The sequence below is a fragment of the Bidens hawaiensis genome, unplaced genomic scaffold (genome assembly GCF_021521415.1).
Source record: "Bidens hawaiensis isolate Kalapana, Puna unplaced genomic scaffold, B.hawaiensis_p1.1 tig00028335_1, whole genome shotgun sequence".
Taxonomy (NCBI): Eukaryota; Viridiplantae; Streptophyta; class Magnoliopsida; order Asterales; family Asteraceae; genus Bidens; species Bidens hawaiensis.
Window position 1 is genome coordinate 19,867 of NW_027494629.1, and position 22,956 is coordinate 42,822.

Below are 22,956 nucleotides of genomic sequence, written 5' to 3' on the forward strand. Positions count from 1 at the left end.
TTCATTATTCGGTTTGAAATCAATTAGGTCAAAAATAACCATAACCAAATCGCTTTTCAATTGTACCAATTAAGTGATTCAATTATTCAGTTAATTGTAGCCGCAACCAAATAACCAATTTGGTGCTTAAATTTGATTACTCAACCAACCGAAAACTGAATTACGTTCTTATTAGGGTTTTTTGGTTTGATTTTACGGTTACGGCCAAATAAAATTCCTAGCCAATAAACCTGAAACTATGAACAAAGCTAATAGCATATGATGCTTGAAAACTTCTTTTTATTACAAACACGTGGCTTGCACATACCTTGGAGAGAGAGCGAAAAGAACACGAAGAGAAATAAAAGAACTCGAAAACACGAGTTTGAAATCATCAGAACTTTATACAAATCAATCTTGAGAAAATCAAGATTGGATTAACAAGTAACTGATGTTAGTGAAGTTCCATTAGTTAGTTTTATACCCATAACTAATGACAAATTGTTTGATTATTGATCATTGTAAAGTTCACAGACAAAGATTAGGGCGATGCTAGCTATGATCCTTAACTTTTGCTACTGATCATGTTGCCAACAAAAGTCATTAAAGCAGTCCAAGATTCCAAACCAAACACAACTCAACAAAAACACAACTGGTTTCCATTTTAAAAATTTAAACCCCCTTTATGTTTTTTCCTGCATCATGAGTTGTACGTTAAGCAACAACAGTTGTACTCTAAGCAGATCCAAATTCTTGAAACCATTTTTCATGGCGTTCAATATCGGCTGCAGAAACGCTGGGCTGGACTCGTTTAATAGCTTCCTCAAAGTCGCACATGGCGATTGGGTCTTTCGCAATTTCATCTTTCGGCATGTTTTTAATTTCCTCGCGTGTTTTCCCTGCTATTTTACGTCGCATGCTGTTTAACGAAGCATCACGACATACGTTTGTTAGATCATCACCACTGTATCCTTCGGTTCGGCGTGCTACAACGCTGATGTCCACATCAGCAGCCACCTGACAAAGAATGTGGTTGGTTCAGTCACTTTTGTTTACAAATATGCCATTCACAAAATAAGTGAGTTTACCTCAACAGTCTTCAAATTAATTTTTATAAGCTCCATTCGGCTCTCAAAATTGGGCAGAGGAATGTATATACGTTTTTCCAAACGCCGCCTGCATTTTATACAAATAAGCAATGAAGCATTAAATAAATGAAATTTTTATATCCCAAAATTATTATCCATGATTCTATTTTATTTTATTTTGTCAAAAATAATTGTCCACTATCTAAAATATATGGTTATAATGTATAAATTACACTTTTCATGCTTAATATGTAACTCCTGCAAGTTCTTCAACCCATTTGTATCAAGGGATGTATAACGAGCCGATCAGGTCGTGAGCTACTCGACGCAGAATCGAGCCAACCTTAAACGAGCGTGGGCCCGAGCTTCACTTACCGAGCTCGAGTAGGCTCACGAGCCCGCAATTTATATAACTTCTATTTATTATATAAAATAAATTTACATAATAATTTTTATTGTATATAAAGTTATGATAAAACTAACTGGATAATATATAGTATGTCATATACAATTACAATTATAAACATATATAAAAACAACTACAAAAGTAATTAAATTAATCAATATAATAAGTAATAAATGATAGCGAATCATGCTCATGTTTTAGAAATAAAGCTCGAAACGAGCCATGCTAGAGCCGAGCACAAGCTTAGGTGAGCTTGAGCTCGGCTCGTTGACACCCCTATCTGTATCTTAAATACATCGAGGGTAAAATTTGCATGATGCTAACTAAAATATGCAATGATTCATTGATTGTATACATCGTAAGTTGTCTTTAAAAGATGTACCGTTATAATTTACCAACTTACCCATTTTACCCTTAATTACCTTTATTATTGGCAATATGTAACTACAGTCAAATACTATCTTAAACGCATCAAGGGTAAAATTGGCAATATGCTAATGACAGTCCATTAAATGAACAAATCTTAAATTAGTTTTTCGTTTTTGTCGAAAATAAACAGCAGGGAGTAACATAATATGAGAGAGCAGACCTTAGTGCTTCATCAATATCCCATGGAAAATTTGTAGCTGCTAAAACCATCACTATCTTACGGCTACCATCTTCGTTAGTCCCTGAGCTGTTTGCACCATCAACCTGAACTAGAAGTTCAGATTTAACCCTTCTTGAAGACTCATGTTCCCCTGAAGCTCTGAACACATTAAAAATATGTCATATATCATGTGTATATAGCACAGACTCACACACGCACACACAAGAGGGGTATGTGTGTGTTTTGAAAGTGATATGTAATACAAATAGAAAAAAACTCACCCACGAGAAGTACAAAGAGAATCAATCTCATCAATGAATATTGTGCTCGGGGCATAAGCACGGGCCAGGTCAAACAAGCATCGAACCATGCGTTCACTTTCACCGCGCCATTTTGAAGCCAATGTGGCAGACGAAACATTAAAAAATGTGGTTCCACACTCGGTGGCAACAGCTTTGGCAAGTAGTGTTTTCCCAGTGCCAGGTGGACCGAACATAAGAACACCTTTCCATGGTCTCCTGATTCCCTGAAATTATTACAAGATTCAGATTTAAGGATTCATGGAAAGCACATAAGTTGACTAGTTGATTTGGGTGGGGTTGGATTGCGTTGACCACACGTTAGTCAACTTTCAACTCCTTTGACCCTTTTTAGTCTAACTTTCTGAAGTCTAACTTTCTGAATATACTTGCATATATAAATTATAGATTTTTATAGTTTATTAGTTATGCATTATATATATATTAAAAATAATATTTAAAGCTCTGCAGTTCAGCTCATTAAAATAAACGAACTGAGCCAGAGCCCAACTTGGCTTGACTCGGTGTGGCTCGTTCATAGCCCTACATCCAACTAGAACCAACTACCACATTAGTTGAATATAACAATTTAGGAAATTATTGCATAAAATAGACTTATGAGCAAGTTTCAATCCTTTTGACCCGCACTCCTTTTAGCTAAACTTTCTTATTTGACCCATTTAATCATATGAGATAACACAACCAAAATGGCAAAATCGACCGATTCCTAAGTAAATGGTTCAAAATTGCCACTAATAATTCAAGCCAACATCATACCTGGAAGTAATCAGGCATCAATAAAGGCAGCACCACAGCTTCTTCTAGAAGTCTTTTTGCTTCACTCAACCCTGCCACATCATCAAATCTCACTCCAGGGGTGTTTTCTAAGACATCCCTTTCAAGCATTGCAGCCAAATCATGATCAGGCCCGTCATACTGCCCGCGTTTTGATGTGTGTTCTTCAGAATCTCCATTCTAATTATTGCAAGATAATGGGAATGTCAAAAGTGGATATAATATTATAAAGCAGTAAAATTAACACACATTTTTGTCGTTTGATACGACTCTCCTAATTAATAGAAACTATTGCAAAGTGAAGTATATCTATAAATGCTAGATTGAGACTATACTAAGTTTAGGAAAAGTAATATTCTCTATTCCATTTTATTGTGAATATTTTACTAAAAGTTTAGGTTATGAATGGTGAAGTGATTACCATAGCCTAAACAAACACCAGATAGAGGTGGTAAGATTAGGGTTGTAAACGAACTAAAAGTTCCGCGAACTATTCGGTGGGAAGTTCCTTTACTTATCAAATGAACAAACAAGAACAAGATTTCATGTTTGTTTAGCTAAATAAACAGGCACACACAACCTTCTCATCCGTTCATCTACGTTTGTGAAGTTTGGCAAACTCTTCGTTCATGTATACTAGTTTATCCACAAATGTTACGTATTATTTGTTTTTAATAATTTATTAATACCAAAATGAGAAGTCAAGAAACAAATAAGAAAATGAATATTATGTCTAATTTAACTTAAGCATTTTTTTTGATGATTTATGTATTTTATGTTCTTTAATGCATGTTAGTTTGTTTTTCAATTAAACGAACGAACACCAATAGTTACATTTTTATCAAATGGACACAAACCAGAAAATCTGTCTGTTTAAGTGTTTGCTTGGATAAACATAAGCAAACGAGCACGAAGAAACCCGTTTTTGTTTGTTTCATATACAACAATTTGAAATTGAAAACTAGATCAAATGATCAATAACTTCTAAATACCAAATGATTATGAAAACATATGTGAGTTATAGGGCATATATCTTAAAACACTTTGTGTAGGGACCAGTTACCCTCATCGACAGTGGATGATGAGGTCTCATGGATGGTTGGCTTCTTCTTTGCATTGTTCTCATTACGTCATCCCACGCCAACTTCAAAATGAAGAAACCTCCAATCAAGTCAGCATGTCAAAGAAAAACAAGATTTGTGTCTTGCCCCAACTCTGATTCAAGCTTCAAGGGAGGTTAAATGAAGATCGTTCCTTCCTTGAAACTAATATCTATAAAGGTGAAGCAAAACTTGAATCGTGTTGTTCTCTCAGAGGTTTACATGATTAGAGGTTTCTTCATCTTGAAGTGGGCTTGGGACGCTAGAATAAGCATAAGGCAGGAAAGAAGGCAGCCATGACTAGACCAATGATCTTCTTCACTCACGACGGATGAGGGTAACTAGTGCCTACGAAACGTGTTTATGATGTAATCTTTCCATATATGCCATTTAACTCACATACTTTTTTTTATAACTCATTGGATTTAGAAGTTATTGATCTAGTTTTCTGTTTCAAGTAGGGATGCGGATGAAATGAAGACGAACACGTTAGTCTATGTTTAGTTGCTTGAGTTTAGTTAAACAAATGAACTAGCACAAACACGTAAACAAACCTAATATTGATTTATATAGATATTATTAAATTAATTTATATAGTTAATTGTTCAAACATGGAATTGTAGATTTCGCATTAAGCCATTAAAAATGAACCTAATATTGAAATATGATACCTTATATCTATTTAATATTCATTAATAGTTAATTGTTCAAATACAAGTCTTTGTAATTAATTAAATAAAAAATAACTAAAACTAAGTAGAAAAATGCTCAACTCTAAAAAAATTAGTATCAAGATTTAGTGTACACATTAGAGGAGGATATATGTATTTTACTTTAACTATAAAAGAGAGCCGGTTTTTTCCAAATGGTTCCTCCTGTTTTCAAAACATTGACTTTTACAATAAATTAGTGTACAAGCGTAACTTACCCCTGAATCATCTTTCGCGGAGTTCGATTTCCCTGAACAGGTGCCTTTTTTTCCAGTCGCTGATGCTCGGGCCCCGGGTCCAAGCCTACTAGAACCACCAGCTTTTCCTCCCCGAGCCGTGGCTCCACCTCTAGTAGTAGAACCACGTGCCCAAGCACCATCTTGTGGTGACTTCTTTGAACCACCTACTCCAACTCTTGCAGATCTTTTAGTTGAAGTGTCTCGGCTAGGTGGCCTCCACACATCTGGATCATCAAATGAAGGACCTGATGAAGTGGGGTACTCGTCCAACGGTTCAAACACAAAAGAGGATTTATTGGTTGATATAGGAGGTGAGGATGGTCTTCTACCAATGGAACTATCCTTAAAAGACCTCTTTTCAGTATCCAACTGTTTTACAACTTCTGTTTCCTCTGCCAGAGCTTTCTTTACATTCATCCACTTTGAACGAACCAGTGGATCATCAAGTGTGCTCAAGTACCTAAAACAAGAGCAAAAAAACAAATTATCCTTGAAATCGAAATTATATCCAGATGGTTAGGTTATATTTACACTCAACAACAGACATATTGTTGTTAAATCCTGAAATTGTGTAATTAGTTAGCTCTGTGAAGGATCAAGAATCATAAAGTTTTTGCTTCAAATGTAATCAAACTCTTGAAATTATTTGATAAACACCTAGATATTTCAATTTCAAGGTGTTTGGCATCACGTTTCGAAAGTTAGTATCTGTTTATTATGTTTTCAAATGGCATATGATTCATGGGTTAAGTTCCTACACAGTCTCCTAAATCTAGAAAAGGTACAAAGACACAACAGATCACACATTATAACACAATGCTGAGTAATATAACACAGCGTCAAGGAAAAAAGACGCAATGATCTAAACAAAAATTCTAAAATCTACAAGCTACTAAGCTAGAAATCGAAAAGTGAAAACCTTAAATCTAATATCGTAGAGTTCAACGAGAAGGTTCCAATGCTACTAGTTTGAGTTCAATAAGAGTCCGTTTGATACCCTTCCTATGACTTCCTATTTTTAAAAGACTAGGTATGTGAACCCAACCCTATATGCATAGTGTTTGGGTATAGTGAGACCGATACATTCGATCCAGCTTCGGGTAATCAATTTAGGAGTAGTTACAGGTTACAACTTACAACATAACAGCTTATAACTAACTAACTAACTGACTAACTAACTAGCCCTTACTTGCATAAACTCAATCAGCTGATTAAGCTTACTTTCATATCAAGTTATCAGATATCTGAGTGTGCATCAACTATCAAGTAAACCCTAGGGTTTGAATTACATCTGAATCTAGTATCTACTAACACTATTTCTAGATCTAACAACAATGAGTTTGGCATCACGTCTAGAAGTGATTATCTGATTATCGTGTTTTCAAATGGCATATGATTCATACCTAGTGTTTGGGCATAGTGAGACCAATACAGCATAACTGATTATAGTTAGATAATCCTAAGTTGCATAAATACACTCAATAATCAGCTGTATCAAGTAAACCCTAGAGTTTGAATTACATTTGAATCTAACATCTACCAACACTATATGAAGATCTAACAACAATGCTTGTGAATATATATATATATATACTTGTTGATCTGAGCTACGGCGCCATCGAAGAAGATGACGGAGGTATCATAGAGGCCTTCAACAGCATACTCTCTGGCTAGCTTCAGATGATCTTGTAATCCTGCAAGCGAAGCACCACCTGCCATCTGCAATCAATTGACCTCAAAAGGGGAAAGTTGAATGTTAGGGTTTCAGTTCACAGAGAAATTGATTTGAAAATGTTTAAATGGGGATTTGAATGTAAAGTAAAAGGAGTGAAGAAGAAGAGTGACGGCGATGTTTAAACGGCTAAGAGATCTGGAGTGGTTGGTTGACGTCTGTTGTCACGTGTCTTCGCCACCGCCAATCAACGGCTATTCTCATCTTTTTCTTCACTTGTAATCATAGTACACGTAAGTTTCTCTGCAGAAAGTCTGGTTAGCGTGTCACGTCAACTTTCTATTTATTTTTTTCACAAACACTTTTACTTACAATAATAATATATTCATTCTTCCCACAAACAACCTCATAATTTTCATATCACCAAACCACCATCCTTAATGAAGGATCTTTAAGAATGGATGGCCTCCACATCAACTTCCACAACACTTGTCTTTTTCATTCTTCTCACAAATTTTTTTCACATAATCTATGGATGGCCTTGATGCGGAAGGTCTAAGGAATGTTAAAAGAGGGCTTGGTTTCAAATTAAGATTTGGATAAGTAATGATCCAAATTTTGGATTTTATTTGTGGCTAATAACATAATAAAAGGTTTGATGTGTAATGTATAAAATATGAATCTAATTGAAATTGGTAGCTTATGGAATATGACTTACAATGCATAAAATATAAGCGGCGAAGCCTGAGTTATAATACAAGGAAGATTGAAATAAAAATGATATCATCCTTCCATTTCCATAAATTCTACAAGGTGATAAAATACATAGCACCAATCGTCATTTTTGATTGTTTGCTATTCCCTTGCTGGGCGTCAAATAATATTTCTCTAACCGAATTTATCTCCATCGGTATTTGAATTTTTAGCCAAACACACATTTGCCGGCAAATAGGTTTAGACGAGGATTGCATATACCTACTTCCAAGTAGGTAATTGGAAAAGATCAATAGCTTGGGGTGGTCATAAGACTATAATCTCCATGATCTTTTTCTAATTGCCTACTTTCAAACATCTTAATTTTGATTAATATTACGTCTGTTTATTAGTCTTGTGATCTCCCCAAGCTCCCTCCACTCATGGTCCAAACTCAGGCGCTTCCTCCACTCCTAAGAACTAAAACCTCAATTTCATTGCTAGTATGTTTGGTTGAGAAGTTAGTTAGAATTAAAATTATTTCTCTCTAAAAATCCTTTCATATAAATGAACAAAATATTTTTTTTTCCTCTCAAAATAATGAATTCAACCAGAGTAAATGAGATATCTAATCACTCATTGTTGCTGCATCTACCACACCTCCACCCCACAACCCTAGCCTTCATCACCACTTCCCAGTCATCGCCACCATCTCAAGTCTCGACCACCCTTGGTACGTCGCTGTTGGTGCTCCTTGATTCATGAATTAGCCCACTAAGAATATACTCTACTGCATTTAAAAAATATCTAATTATATAGATATTTAAAAATCTTTAGAATTATTAGAATCGGCGGCAGATTAATACAGTTCTCCTGTTTGCGGATTTTCCACCCTTGCCTTCGCCTATCATCTCGATGTATTTCATTTGTTGTATATATACTGTTCCTTGTTTTACGAAGCTTCTTCTTTAAAAAAAGATTTGGTTTTTACCTAAGTTATTCCATAAAATAACCGGCTTAGTTTATAAAATGATATAATATTTTATATATAGATAAAAAGCAATGATGGATGCCACAAATTTTAGCTGTTTGCGCTTTTAGGTAATTTGTTTGAATGGAAAAACAATATTATGTGATAGTCTGATGATGTTTGTTGTATTTGTTGATGTTGAGTTTGAAGTCAGTCGGTACCCATGTTCAAGTCTTCTAGCTCCATTTGCTACCAATGTTTTTTTTTTGGTTACTTATTAAATTATATATATATAGTAATGTATATTTTCTTTTTAGCGGAAAATTATATGGTAATGTTAGTTGTTGTTTGTATCTGTAGGAGCACCCTTTTTTTTACTACACTTTTAAGTTTATGTTAATAAGACGTGATATTTGATGTATACAATTTAATAAAATTTATGTTTACGATTTAGTTTATGTATCTTTGATACTGATCGAATTTGTGTCGGCTCATAGCTGAAACACACAAATATCTTTTTTTGGTTCATTGCGGGTTTTGTTAGTGAATTTATTTTTTGGTTTAGTTTTGATTCTGTTAACCAATACCGACCGAATTTATGTCGGTTAGCCACCGCAACGCGCGTTTTTTTAGTATGTTAATTTGTCATGTCTGGGCGTTGACAAATTTATTTATTTTATTGACTATGTCATCTGCCTGACGCAACGCGCCGAGTGTTTTACCTAGTTTATTACAAAAATGCATCTGTTGCTACAACGACGTAGCTAACAACAAGAGTATGGCGGCCCAAGAGTGTATCCCTACCAGAGCTTCTCTACCTGCTAAGAATCAAAGAAAACACGATCGGTTAGTCTCATCGTAGGAGGGGGTCTCCTACGATCAGCTTCCGACGTGAGAATCAGTGATATGGCACGATGATAAGATTGTAGGAATATAAAGAGAGAGTTTAGAAAGAATAGAGTGAATGAAAATGAAAATAGCTTTGATGAAATTTTCTTTTATAGACAATCGGAAGCTTCCTTGATATTAAGTTCAATCCAGATGTTAACCATTTATCCTTAAATTGGTGTCTTATATGCTCATGATGCGTAGGCTCGTTGTTGCCTCAAAGTTAGCTTGGTTACTTTGCCTACGCATGGTATGGTCATGTCTCCACTAGTATCATGCTAATCCACATAGCCACGTCAAAAATTAAGATTTTCGATAGATAGAAAGTTAAATACGGCTCTGTCACGCTCAACTATGTAGAAATGTCACTTTATCATAATAAAAATTTTGTTTTGAAAAATGTTGCGCACATATATGTCATTAATGATTGTGTTCTTCGGAAGAGTAATAAGGAAATGTCAAAGATGTGTGAAGCAGAGTCACGTAATTGTGTGTTTAGAGGTGTACATTTTTGTTTCTCTTCACCAAATCAATTCGGGTGGTAAACCGAATCAGTTTGGTTAGCATTGGTCAAAACCGACTTGCGTCGTAAATCGGTTATGAAGGAAATATTTGACCATATACAAATCGGTTTGGATTGGATTGAAACCGGTTTGAGAGTCCAAATCGACAGTTTGAGACAGATTAGAACCGTGCTAGCTTAGACCTATAAGAAAATGATTAACTACATTTTGTATTCATAACTAATACTCATAACTAATACAATATATATACATGAAGAAGAAACATAATATACCTATAATAAATATTTATATATTAACAATTTTCAGATTTCAGTTACCTCACAGATTTACTATTCAATTCATCTTAGGCTTTATTTCGTGGTACTCTATGTTTGACGAGTTGTTACCAACAAAGTACATTGTACACTTAGTTTATTCATTTGTTTACAAACCTATCCACCTGGTTTTTTTTTTGTTCCACCCTACCTAGATCTAATTCCATCCACTTAGATACTGAATTACCCCAGTAACTATTTTCATCATCGATCTTCGTGTTCATACTTTTTTTTTTAAACGGCCAACAAAGCAAATTTTTATTAAAAATACACCAAACAACCGACCCGGGACTAGCAAGACGCTAGCCCGAGTACCAAGCCACACCCAACAAACCACCTCGGAACATTACAATACATGCCTAGCTAAACCTTGAACTTGCACCAATCCTCCCAAGACAAGCTAGACCCACCCGACCTATTCTTAACCCAAAGATACCCGAGTGCTTTTATATTCCCCACCACGATTTCCACCGTAATCGCCATGCCATTAAAAACTATGTCATTTCGCGCCTTCCATAAGCACCACACCGACACCATACAGACCGCGTGGAAGAACTTCGCCTTTCGTTTTGAGCCCTTTATAAATTTGTATAACTCAAGGATATCCCGAATACTAAACGCGAAAATATGCGGAACCTTACACCAAGTTGAAACTGCTTGCCACACCGCTTGAGCCAAACCGCATGAGACAAAGACATGCTCGGTTGTCTCATCCGCCTCTCCACAAGCCGGGCAATCCAAAAACCCAACTAACACATTACGTTTTGCCAACAAGGGTATCACCGGGATCCTATCTAAGTCCACTCGCCATACTAGAATACCCACTTTACCAGGGACCCAATTGTTCCATTTTAATCTGAAGTCGGGATGGGTGAGCCTAACCCATTAATTTTTTCTTTCAAACTTGAAGTTGAAAAACACCCTAAATCATCCAAATCCCACCCAACCTTATCATTCCCATCCTCCAACACCACATTTTGACATAATTGAAGAAGTCCCCTCAACTCCACCATTTCTGGACCTGAACATGGTGCTCTCAACCAGCCCCAAGTACTACATATTTCACCATTTACCATGATCAGACGGTCTGTCACAGTACACCTTTCTCCCTTTCCAGCTCGAACAATATAGGGAATTTAATGCTTAGTATGATCCAGTAATCTAGCCAAAAAAGAGAATTGTTTCCACTCTTTAGCACTTGCTTTAATATTATTATATCTAAGCGAATCCCCAACATTTTCAACTCGTTTGCAGTTTTCTTTACCTGTTTCCATGGTCCCGGAATCGACATCTTCACTGGAATGCTTTGCCAATCCCTCGACTTGTGATGAATCGACCAGACTACCCTCCTCCACAGACTTCCCCGCTCTCCTTTGAACCGCCACCACTACTTTGCCAACAGAGCTCGATTCATATCCCAAAGCGAACCTAAACCAAGCCCGCCATAATCCTTCACAGCAATCACCCGTTCCCAAGCGACACAATGAATCTTTGAATTTTCCTCCGAACCACCCCAAAAGAATGTTCTTCTTAGTTGGTCTAGTTTATCTAACACGCCGTCGGGGACCCGATATAGAGAAAAATAATAGGTCGGTAAAGCATTAAGTACCGACTTAATTACCGTGACTCGTCCCCCGAAAGATAAAGTTTTAGCGTTCTTACATACATACAATAATCTTTAGTAATTATTATTGTAAATCAAATTATTTATTAAAACAATTTTATTACCTATTGCTTGACTAGATAAATTAGGTAAAAACAAGGATACAAATTTATAAACTACTTCTTACTATTTTTTCTATTACAAATTTTATATAACCTTTTATAAAGTTGACAACTTCCACAATTTTTAAAGTTTTTCTTCAGATGATTTATATACAGAATATTTATAAATTAGTTTGCATAACAACAAAATAAATATTTTAAAACCTATTTTTATTTTCTACACCATTAGACGCTCCTTTTATAAAATTTGACTAGACCACTTAGAGTATCATCTTATATTTTACGTTTCACAAGCACGTTGACGCGCTCTACACGTGTACGCAGTTTTACACATTTACGTTTGTTTTTAGTGCAATTTGACAGCTCCGGCGCAGCACACGGGTTGAAAATACTAGTTTAATACTAATAATGACATTTGACTATGACTAGGACTTTTGTCCGGATAATACATATTCAAAATTATACAATTAATGTGTCTTCAGTGGCGGAGCTAGAAATATTTTCTTATGAGTTAAAGATATTTTGGTGCTCGAACTTTTTCCAACGTCAAGTTTTCGGGCCTAAATGGCCGGTCAAACAAATAAAATGCAGTATCACCATCATAAGAAAAGTACATCGGCAACATTCAATATATACAAAGTCATATTAAATAAAAAAGATATTACATATTATAATTTTTCCCTACGTGCTTTCATGTTTTGAAAATAATTCATTACATCTTTAATAGCAACTTTCTAAAAGAACTCCTTTTAAATATTACAAATACCAGCATCATTAAACACTTGAAGCACTTAAACATCAGAATCAAAATTAAAGAAAGAGTCGTCATGAGGCACAGATCGAATGATCGATTGAAACCTTAAGCATTTGAAGCAATCAAAGAAAGATTTGGTTGACCGTTATTGACCTGTTTATAGAATCTTTTAATTAAATTGAGCATCTAACATCTAGACAAAGAAATACAAATAAATTATGGCCCTATATAATAACATAACGTGAATATATTATAATATAATATGAATATTTTTATCGGTTACAGAATAAACTGGAATGCTCAATATTTATGTCTCTATATAATATGATCTTTGTTTCTTATTAGTATTCAACTATAAAACTATTCAGGAGTAAGTCGGTAAACATTAAACATACATACTGAATTAGGCGAAGGACACCGAAGTGAAGGAGGCGAACTGGAAACTGGGCAACTGGGCGATTGACGAAGAAGGAGCGAGGAGGTTATACTGAACATAGATACTTGATAGATAAGAAACTCAACCATTGATGTTTTTGACTTTTTTTTTTAAATTTAATTTCTATTTAGGCATTATGTTTATGATTGTTAATTGGGGTGGGCTTATTAACCCATTTTATTAATAACTTTTTTGGGTTGTTTCTTATGGGTTCAAATATTTTTTAAATTGATACCGGGTTCGCTCGCCGAAAAAGAATGGATTCGCTCGTTAATTCGTATATATATGCTACATATAAAACCGAAAAAATACCGGGTTCGGCCAAACCTGGTTGTAACTATGTGGCTCCACCACTGCGTGTCTCTAATAAAACCGGTTCAGGTTGTAAACCAGTTTGAGTGACGAGCGGGAGAGCCGGTATATGGGTCGGGTTGGAATCGGTTTGGGCCAAACCCGTTTAGATGTGGTATCAGTTCGGGTTCAGTTACGAACCGCTAGGGCTGTTCACGAGCCGAGCCGAACCAAGCGAAGGCTTGCTCGTTGATTGGCTCGTTTACAACCGAATCGAACCAAACGGCTGAAATTCGAACCGAGTGAAAAACGAAACGAGCCAAAATCGAACCGAGCATTTTTAGAACGAACATCGAGCGATTTCAAGCATTTTTTATTTCTTTTTCACTTTAAAATTTTCAATAAGAAACAAGTTTGAAGGCTGTAAACAATATATTTTGTAAACAAATTAGTAGTTTTTAAACAAACGTATAATAGGTTGTAAATTTTTTAGAGAAAGAAGTTAGAAGTGAGATATAATGAACATGTAAACAAATGTATATGTATTCTGAAAACCCGAATCAAACTAATAAAACTATAAAATTGACGGAATAGGAACAATTTAAAAGGGTTTAAAAAATTGTATACTTATATTTTGTCAATATATTTATTATTTGTACATATATAATTATGTAAAAAATAAATTAAAAATATTCGAGCCGAACCGAACCGAGCAGACCTTTGCTCGTTGCTTGGCTCATTTGCAAACCGAACCGAGCAGAGCGGCTCATTTACAATCGAGAGAAAAAACGAGCGAGCATTTTCCGAGCAAATTCCGAGCGAGCGGCGAGCGAGTTCGAGCATCGAGCGGTTTGGACGGCCCTACGAACCGCTATGGAAATGCAAACCGTTGGGCACCTCTTGTGATTTCTTAATTTGCTCAAAGTTGTTGTAAGCTGGCAGACCTTACTAGTTTCGTATTCTTCTTACCTTAAGGACTGGCTTATCATTAATTTTAGGGTATTGAATCTTTATTGTATTTACTATTTACTTAACAATCATCGAACTTAAATGATGTATCGTCCGAGTTTGTATAACCAAGATTGTGTTAAAAGTATATGACAGCGAGTTTTTTCGTTAAAAGTATATGACAGCGAGTTGTTTCGTTTACGGGCCACACTTAAATGGGTCAAATCATCGTCATGCAATAATGATCAAGCCAAAATTGGTGGAGTCAAAAGAGTTACATAAAATTACTAGTTTGAAGCCTACCAATTCTACCCCGCTAAATTTCAAGGTGTAGTTTCATCATCCAACTCTTGAACTCTAGTAAAGAATAAAGATATTTTAGAGGGTTTCATCTACAGACTACAAACATCTATCTATTCGTTCTACAAGACACAACAAAATAATAATTATCGATGTTAAATATTACTTAACTTAACATATCTAGAGAAATTTACGTCGTTAAAGATAAATAATAAAACAGGGATATAGGCGCACGCAATGCTAGCAGAATAGTAGATGCCTTCTTTTTCCTTTTTTTTTCCTCATTTTCTTAATACACTATAAAGAGCTCTCGACGTTTTAAATACTTGTAGAGAGTTCTCGGCATTTTAAATACATTGTAGAGAGTTCCTGGGGTTTAAGTATCGACACGATTTAGTTAGGGACGTTCTTTTCGACATATTTAGGCTTGCTGGGATATCGATTAAAAAAGAAGCACTTGTAAATATCTTGGCTGACCAATTGGAATGAAGATCATCACTCAGACCAACCGATATTTTGGTCTTTAGATGGACGTGAGAGAAGTATGCATGTTTGGACCTAACTGTGAGCTTGGGGCCTAGTAGTTTCACAGTAAGTCAGGCTACTCTAAAAGCCGCTTCATACAAGGTGACTAGACACGAGAATGCGTGTCTTGATAACTAACATGTGTTTGTACTATTTGCATTTGATACTTTTGTTTCCTCGCACCTGTTACAGTGGAGCTACTTAGCCAAGCCCAACATTTCATGCATAAAAATGCTATGATTCCAAAATCTATCAATGTAGTTTTTGAAAGACTTGGTTTTGCAATTCAAAAGGACTTGACGACACATCGTGTTGCCTGTAACAGTGATGTTTAACTTTTAATGAAAGTAATATATTTATTACGAAAAACAGTAATAACAATACTAAATAATAATAATTGGCAAAAATTAAAAGAAAAGAAGAATAACCTTATAATAATGTAAAATACTAAAATGGCGTCCAACCCCTTATATTATGTGAGTGGTGTTTTTATAATTTAGAGAGTGATTCAGGGTGTTGTAAGTGAGGAGTTTTTATATTTTAGAAAAAGTATTGATTTTTTTGTATATTTGAAAAATTACTGTTCTCCCCTTATAATTTTTTAATATATTTTGAAAGTGGTTGTCGGTGAAGGAAAGAAAAAATGTAATGATAAAAGGTATAAAAAGTATTATTTAATTAAAATGAAAAGAGAAAATAAAATGAGTTTTAGTGTAATTTTTGATTTGAAGATAGGGGTGGGATGAGAATGCCCTAAATATGTTATACATTAACATTAGACGCCCTTAATTGGATTAGATCAGAAGATAAGACACGCTTCTTTTCTTCCATCACTAACCTTGGATGTATATCAATCATATCAATATACTTAAATAAAAAAAGAATAATAATTAAAATATATCAATTGACTTCTCGAAATATAACCATAAATATATGGTACGATACAGTCCATAAACATCCAAATATATATAGATAACTTTAGTGGACAAACCACTATACTATCTATGGCGGTTGTTTTGCCTCGCCCTGCTAAGCCATTGGTCACTTCACCATTGCCATCCTTCTACGACCGCACTCCCAACCATTATATCCAGCGCTCCAATTACTACTCGCAGCACCTTCAGATCATTACATCGAATCACTTCTCAACTCAGTTCCTCCAAGTCAGGTGTATTAATTACGCCATTTACGCTCATTTTGCATTCGATTTGTTTATCTCGTTAGCTCGCCAATTAGGTTTACGAGTTTGCGTATTTGTTCCGTTCGGTGTTGAATAATATTATTAAATTCATGAATACGATTTATTTATTTTTTGAAAGGTGAATAGTGATTTAGTTGATTATAATGTGGTTGGTTTGGATTTGTTTGCTATCATTACTGGGACCTATTTGCTTAGATTTGTTTTTTTTAAGAAGAAGAAGAAGAAGAAGAATATGATGCTTTTAGGTAACAGAACCTGTTCTCTTTTTGTTCTGATAAAGTGGATGGGAATATATAGTAAATTATTTTTAAGTCAAATAGTCAACGCTTTGGCCTTAAGAGTTAGTGAAGTAGACTTCATTTGAGTGTACTCATATTAGTCAACGGGTCAAGTTTGGTCTAGTCAAGGTAATCGACAGGTCAAAACAGGCAAATGGGTTTAACACCGCTTATGGCCATTGTTTATCTTCATCACTTACTTGTTACTGGTTATGAAGCTTGGACGAAAACGGGTAAATTTACACTACTTAGTAAAAGGGAAAAAGGAGGGGGGGGGGGGTTGTTTTGGGCCTAAAGGAAGCCTCACCCCTACTTGTTAATGGCACCTCCACCGCCTTTAGCGACAGGCCTAACACTGCCACCACTAGGGGCAAGCAAAGATAACCAACAAAACTGACCCCTAACATAACCGATAACCAACGTGACCAATGGTTAGGTTTCATGATTTGGAATAACCGAATCTCTAGTTTTGGTTTCGATTAAGCATTTCACAAATACTCAATGTATTAGGACTGAACCGATATATCTATTCTGTGTACAGTGCATCAATAATATTCAATGAGATACACATGTTTAAGAAGTTTTAAAAGGGTTAGGTACTGTACAAGATTTAATAATAAACAGCTAGGCAATTTTAGAGAACTCAGATGCATTATTTAGGTTATGGGAAACCAGAGTATTGCCTGCGGTGGTCATGCAAATGGAAATATGAAATCTTATGGTGGGGGCAAATTTCACAGACAGAAACATACTCTGCCTTTTTTTTTTCATTTTCTAGCAACCAACTTCAAATGTGTAGAAAAAAATTATTAAGTTTTTGAGTTATATTTCTTGGTTAATAAAATGTTTGGGAGTTATGTGAAAATTGAGTTTGTTAACTGTTTTGTTTTGATATCAAATTCACCACTTGAGAATGGCACCTAATCATGCTTGCTACTTTTTTAAAAAGTTATGATGTAAGACCCATCTTTTCAAAAAAGTTCATTCCTTTACCATTTTTACAAAAAAAGTATAGGTGGTCTGTTTCTATAAATCTTTTTATTAATCTTTAGTATAAATTACACGAATGGTCCCTGTAGTTGGGCCACATCTTGGATTTGGCCCCTAAATATTTTTTTTGGCGGATTTAGTCCCCATGCTTGTCGGGTTCTTTCAATATTGGTCCAAATGGCTAATGTGGTTAGTTTTTTTCTGTTAAGTTTAGAGACAGAGAGAGACAATAGAGAGAGATGGGAGAATGTATAGGGATTTTTACATATTTCTCCTTCCTAACCTTTGAAATTACATATTTCCCCAAAATACAAGTTTTTAATGCAAAATGTACAATGCTCTTTAAGCATGGTTTGAGGAAATATGTAATTTCAAAGTTTAGGATGAGGAAATATGTAAATGCCCTGTATATCATGATTGAGACATTATTGATGCAGGAGATGGATGTTCATGGATGCAAGACAACTCAACCTATAAAGATATTATAGCCAACAACAAAAGGAATCATGGTCCATTACATGCAGTGTTTCCTCCTACACCTGCCCAAGTTTCCTCTGTGAAGGATCTTTTTGAGTTTATTTGCGAGGGCCCACTTATAGACAAACTCGGGTTCACCCCAGAAACAGTAGCTGACACTATAGACGAGTGGTTACAAGGTGGTTTTCACGTGTGTAAATTGTTTAAGCTCAATGAGCTATACCTGACTACACCCCAAAAGGCTAGAATTTATCACTATTATATCCCGGTCTACTTGTGGTGCGAAAAGCAGATTGCTGATCATAGATCTACATTCAAAGATGGAGATGACATACCTCCTTTAGTGGTATTTTCCTAACCTTTTAATAGTACTATCCTTGTTTGTTGGGATAATGTATACATTAATTGAACCGAATGGACATGAACAGTTAAATGGACGGGGTTTTCTTGTTTGTGTTCGTTCATTGAGAAAATGAACATGTTCATGCTCATTTATGTTCAATCGTGAACTAGTATAAGCGAACGGTTATGAACGTAAATGAACAAACTTAAATGAACATAGATAAATAGGAGGCTTTAAAAGTTATTAAAACAAGACTAAGTTGTAGTGAACAAAAAAGTTTCAATGTATACATTAACGAGCGGTTCATGAAGGTAAACGAACAAACATAAATGAAATAGATAAACGAAAATAATTGAGCTAAAAAAGGAATTTGAAATGTCGTGTTGGCCTTAAAAAAGTTATTAAAACATAACTAAGTTGTAATAAACAAAAAACATTTCAATGAATATATTAATGAACGGTTCATGAATGTAAACGAACGAGCATAATTGAAAATAGATAAACGAACTTAACCGAGCTAAAAGCAGTTAAATGTATGAACATAATTTGAAGAACATTGCATTGGGCTTAAAAAGTTAGTAAAACAAGACTAAGTTGTAATGAACAAAACAAATTTCGATAAATATATTAATGAACGAACTTAAATAAACGTTAACTTTCAAACATAAATGAACGTAAATGAATGAACATTAACGAGTCAAAATGAACAAACGTAAACAGACGTTCACGAACACAACCGAACAAACAAGACATGTTTTCATGCTCATTTGTTTATTAAATAAACGAACTTCCCACCTAATGGTTCACGAATTAACCTCGTAAATGATGTTTGATTATTGCATACCCCTTAAGTTGCTAGCTGATCCTCTGTTATTATGCAGATTGGTTTTAGTGCTCCACAAGGCTGTGGAAAGACTACACTGGTCTTTGCTCTAGACTATCTTTTTCGCACTTCAGGGAGGTAAAGTGCAAGCACAACAATGATACATTTTTGTCAAATAGCAATTTACTTATGGTCATGAATTCATATTAATATTGAGAAAAGTAAGAGTTTTTAGCATGTTTTATTTATCAGGAAGTCTGCAACTGTTTCCATAGACGATTTCTATTTAACACATGATGATCAGGTAACACTCAAGACTTATGAATATTACTTGTTGATTGCAATTTTCTTTTCTAGGGTTGAAAGTTATTCAATTGTGATTTTTATGCTTATTTTTAAGCACCTTTATAAAGTAATAAAGGGGAGATTTCATGTTCCCTAGCTTGGTAACGACTGTAAACGAATCAAACGAACACGAATGGTAGTTGTTCATGTTTGTTCGTTTAACTTTTACCGAACAAACTGTCGAACACTAACAACTATATGAACAGAATTTTCTTGTTTGTTTTCGTTCTTAAGAAAATTAACGTGTTCGTGTTTGTTTGTGTACGTTTGTTAACTGTATAAACTAAGAAATATAACTGAACATAGATGAAAGAATATAAACGGACATAATTGAGTGAACATCAAATAAAAGTAAACATGAATAAAATTAAATTGTAACGGTTAATATTGTAATTTCATATAATTAAACTAAATTGTAGTGGACCTAAAATTATTTAATGAATATATAAACAAACGTAATCTAACGAACATAAATGAACATCAATGAACGAATATAAACGAATGTAAATGAATGAACTTTAGCAAACGAATGTAAACGAACATTCACGAACATATATGAATGAACGAGACATGTGTTCATGCTCGTTTAATTAAATGAACAAAAGATGTTCGTGTTCATTGTTTATTAAATAAACGAACTTCTCGCCGAACGGTTCACTGATGTCTAATGCAATCATACATTTGTCGTTATAGGTTAAACTGAGAGAAACATCCTGGGAATGCTCTTTTAGAGGTAAGTCTTCAATTTTATATTTCTTTTAAAGCAGAAAACTTAAAAACTGCAGAATTAAGTCCATTATTATTTAAGTAAATAATTCTCATAAAGTCTTTTTATTTACCCGCAGTTTCGCGGAAATGCTGGAAGCCATGATCTTTCTCTGTCTGTTGAAACACTAACTGCTGTCTAGAAACTGACTAAAGAGGGTTTGAGACACTTATTTATTCAGATCCGATCTTTTGCTTAATCACATGTTTGAACTAAATTTTGATGCACAAAAATGTCCAGGTTTGAAAATGAAGCTGCCCAGATATGAAAAGGTAAGCTCCATTTAGCTATCTTTTTTTTCTTTTAGTTTTACGTGTTTCCCGTTTAGAAATAATACAATTGAAATGTTGAGTTGTTCACCTCTAATGTGATGTTCAATCTCCCTAATGCAGTCTGCCTACAATGGGAGAGGTGATAGAGCTGACCCTTCAACATGGCCTGAAGTTGAAGGACCTCTAACAGTAAATAAAACTTCAATTATTGGTTTTTTTAACATTTGTAAAAGGGTTTATGTTGAATTTGTTTTTATTAACTTTCATGTGCCTTTTCTTCTGTTTCATAACTTAGGTAGTTCTTTTTGAGGGTTGGATGCTTGGTTTTAAGCCAGTTCCTGCTGAAGTGGTCAAAGCAATTGACCCCCAGGTTAGACGACTGAGATCACACGTCATGTAGGATCAGGATTATGATCATTTCAGAATCACAATTAATTTACGAACTTATAACAACCAATCATTTGATTTGGTTAGTTTATATATTTAATATATATGTATATATATTAGGATCAAAACAATTATACAAATAGATTTACCGTGCTAAAGACGTACACATAACTAGAATAATTATGATAACACTAGAATAATTATTATTACTCTACTTCATTTTTGTAGTGTAATTACGCTAGTTCAAAACAGTAGAGTAACAATAATTACTATCTATTTGTACATTTAGCAGGTTAATTTCATTTGTACCAGAACGATATGTATTGTGAAATTAACATGACCTTAAATTCTTGTGCAGCTAGAAATAGTGAATAAAAACCTAGAGGCTTATTATGATGCATGGGACAAGTTTGTGAAAGCATGGATTATTATCAAAATTAAAGACCCGAGTTGCGTCTACCAATGGCGGTTACAGGTTTGTCATCACCATCCATGTTTTTATAGTTTCTTTAGGTGATATTAATATTATTTGGGAAAATCTTGCAGGCAGAGATTCAAATGAGAGAAGCTGGAAACCCTGGGATGTCTGATGAGGAGGTATGATTATATTATTTCAGTGATAATCTAATTTCTTGAATAAGTTAAAATTAAAAGGTTTTATGCATTAAATATGCAATTTGGGTGGTTGCTAACTCACATGATATCTTTTGTGATTCTGAGTTGCAGGTAATGGATTTTGTGTCAAGATACTTACCAGCATACAATGCATACCTTCCTACGCTGTACACAGAAGGACCAAAAGGATCGGATTCTGAACGCACCCTCATTGTTGAAATTGATGAACAAAAAAATCCAATCCTTGCTGGCTAGATACAGGTAACCAATGCTATCTTTTTCATCTTTGTTTATTATGCTTTCAGCCTTAAGTTTGTATATTTAAAACCCTACGTATAGTTACTCTATTCTTTTATATTCTATTCTAGTGTAAATGAATGATGTTCTATATACTCACTACTTAATAAGAGTAACTCTTTCTTTCATGCATCGACACCCTCACCCGAACACGCTTCAATTGTAGAGTTTTCCTGTCATCCACATTTGATGTGCTCTTTATGAGCCATGATATCTCTCATGTCCACAGTTGGGTGATACACATATTATATTTTATATAAAAAAAGTACAGCCAAGATGAAAGCGGTTAAACAAGTTGGATGTCTTAAACGGATTGAAAGTTGCCCAGAGTATTTTTAAATGCATACAACCGCATAACTCGCTCCATTCCAAGAATAGATTATTGTATTAAGATAATTTTTGTAATCGGCACATTAGTTAATAGTTATTCATAATTTTTAAAGGGAACAAAAAGTACTTGTACGTCAGCCTACCCTTTTTATGAACGTATTTCGACTTGTTAACCGATCCGTTTGCCAAGGAATTCACAGCAATATAGACATGGCAAGTCTAGCAGAAGAAGCCCAACTTCTTAAAACACAACAAATAGAATGTTTAACATATGTAGGTGTTCACAAAAAGAGAAACAGAAAATTAATATGAAACCATAGTCCACCTTGGTTACCTCCGTGAAGTCAGATCTAACACACCTAACCTTGTCGAGTGAGGGTTTTACAGGCGAAGTCGTGACTATGTGACCGATGGCTTTATAACCATCGGGCGCAATTGGGAGCCAAATGTATCCATCTACGAGTTGGCTTACATTCGGACCCTTACTTAATGAGAGTGGTAGTTGGTGGTTAACAACCAGCACATGGGATTAGATCAGTAGATGTGATAAAACAGGCAAATGAGATCAACCCTTTTTGCAAGTACAT

The 22,956-nt window shown here is 34.8% G+C and overlaps 2 protein-coding genes and 1 pseudogene across 3 annotated transcripts; 1 reads left to right on the forward strand and 2 right to left on the reverse strand.

Moving 5' to 3' along the window:
- Positions 1-673: 673 nt before the first annotated feature.
- Positions 674-6,932, reverse strand: LOC143576885 (katanin p60 ATPase-containing subunit A1-like). The gene is made up of 7 exons (XM_077060879.1): positions 6,800-6,932; positions 5,185-5,665; positions 3,139-3,336; positions 2,344-2,588; positions 2,063-2,221; positions 1,068-1,155; positions 674-996 (listed from the first exon to the last, which is right to left on the reverse strand). Exons 1-7 carry the CDS (start codon positions 6,922-6,924, stop codon positions 715-717), a joined length of 1,578 nt encoding a protein of 525 aa, XP_076916994.1. The 5' UTR covers positions 6,925-6,932; the 3' UTR covers positions 674-714.
- A 3,697-nt stretch (positions 6,933-10,629) lies between these two features.
- Positions 10,630-11,279, reverse strand: LOC143576894 (uncharacterized). The gene is made up of 2 exons (XM_077060885.1): positions 11,188-11,279; positions 10,630-11,143 (listed from the first exon to the last, which is right to left on the reverse strand). The coding sequence occupies exons 1-2, from the start codon at positions 11,277-11,279 to the stop codon at positions 10,630-10,632; spliced, it is 606 nt and encodes a 201-aa protein (XP_076917000.1).
- Positions 11,280-16,249: 4,970 nt separating this feature from the next.
- Positions 16,250-22,415, forward strand: LOC143576887 (D-glycerate 3-kinase, chloroplastic-like; annotated as a pseudogene). Its single transcript, XR_013143016.1, has 12 exons — positions 16,250-16,413; positions 18,152-18,537; positions 19,416-19,495; positions 19,610-19,671; positions 20,404-20,435; positions 20,548-20,626; positions 20,709-20,740; positions 20,861-20,929; positions 21,036-21,110; positions 21,486-21,602; positions 21,674-21,724; positions 21,854-22,415. The product of XR_013143016.1 is annotated as a D-glycerate 3-kinase, chloroplastic-like (transcript).
- Positions 22,416-22,956: the final 541 nt, after the last annotated feature.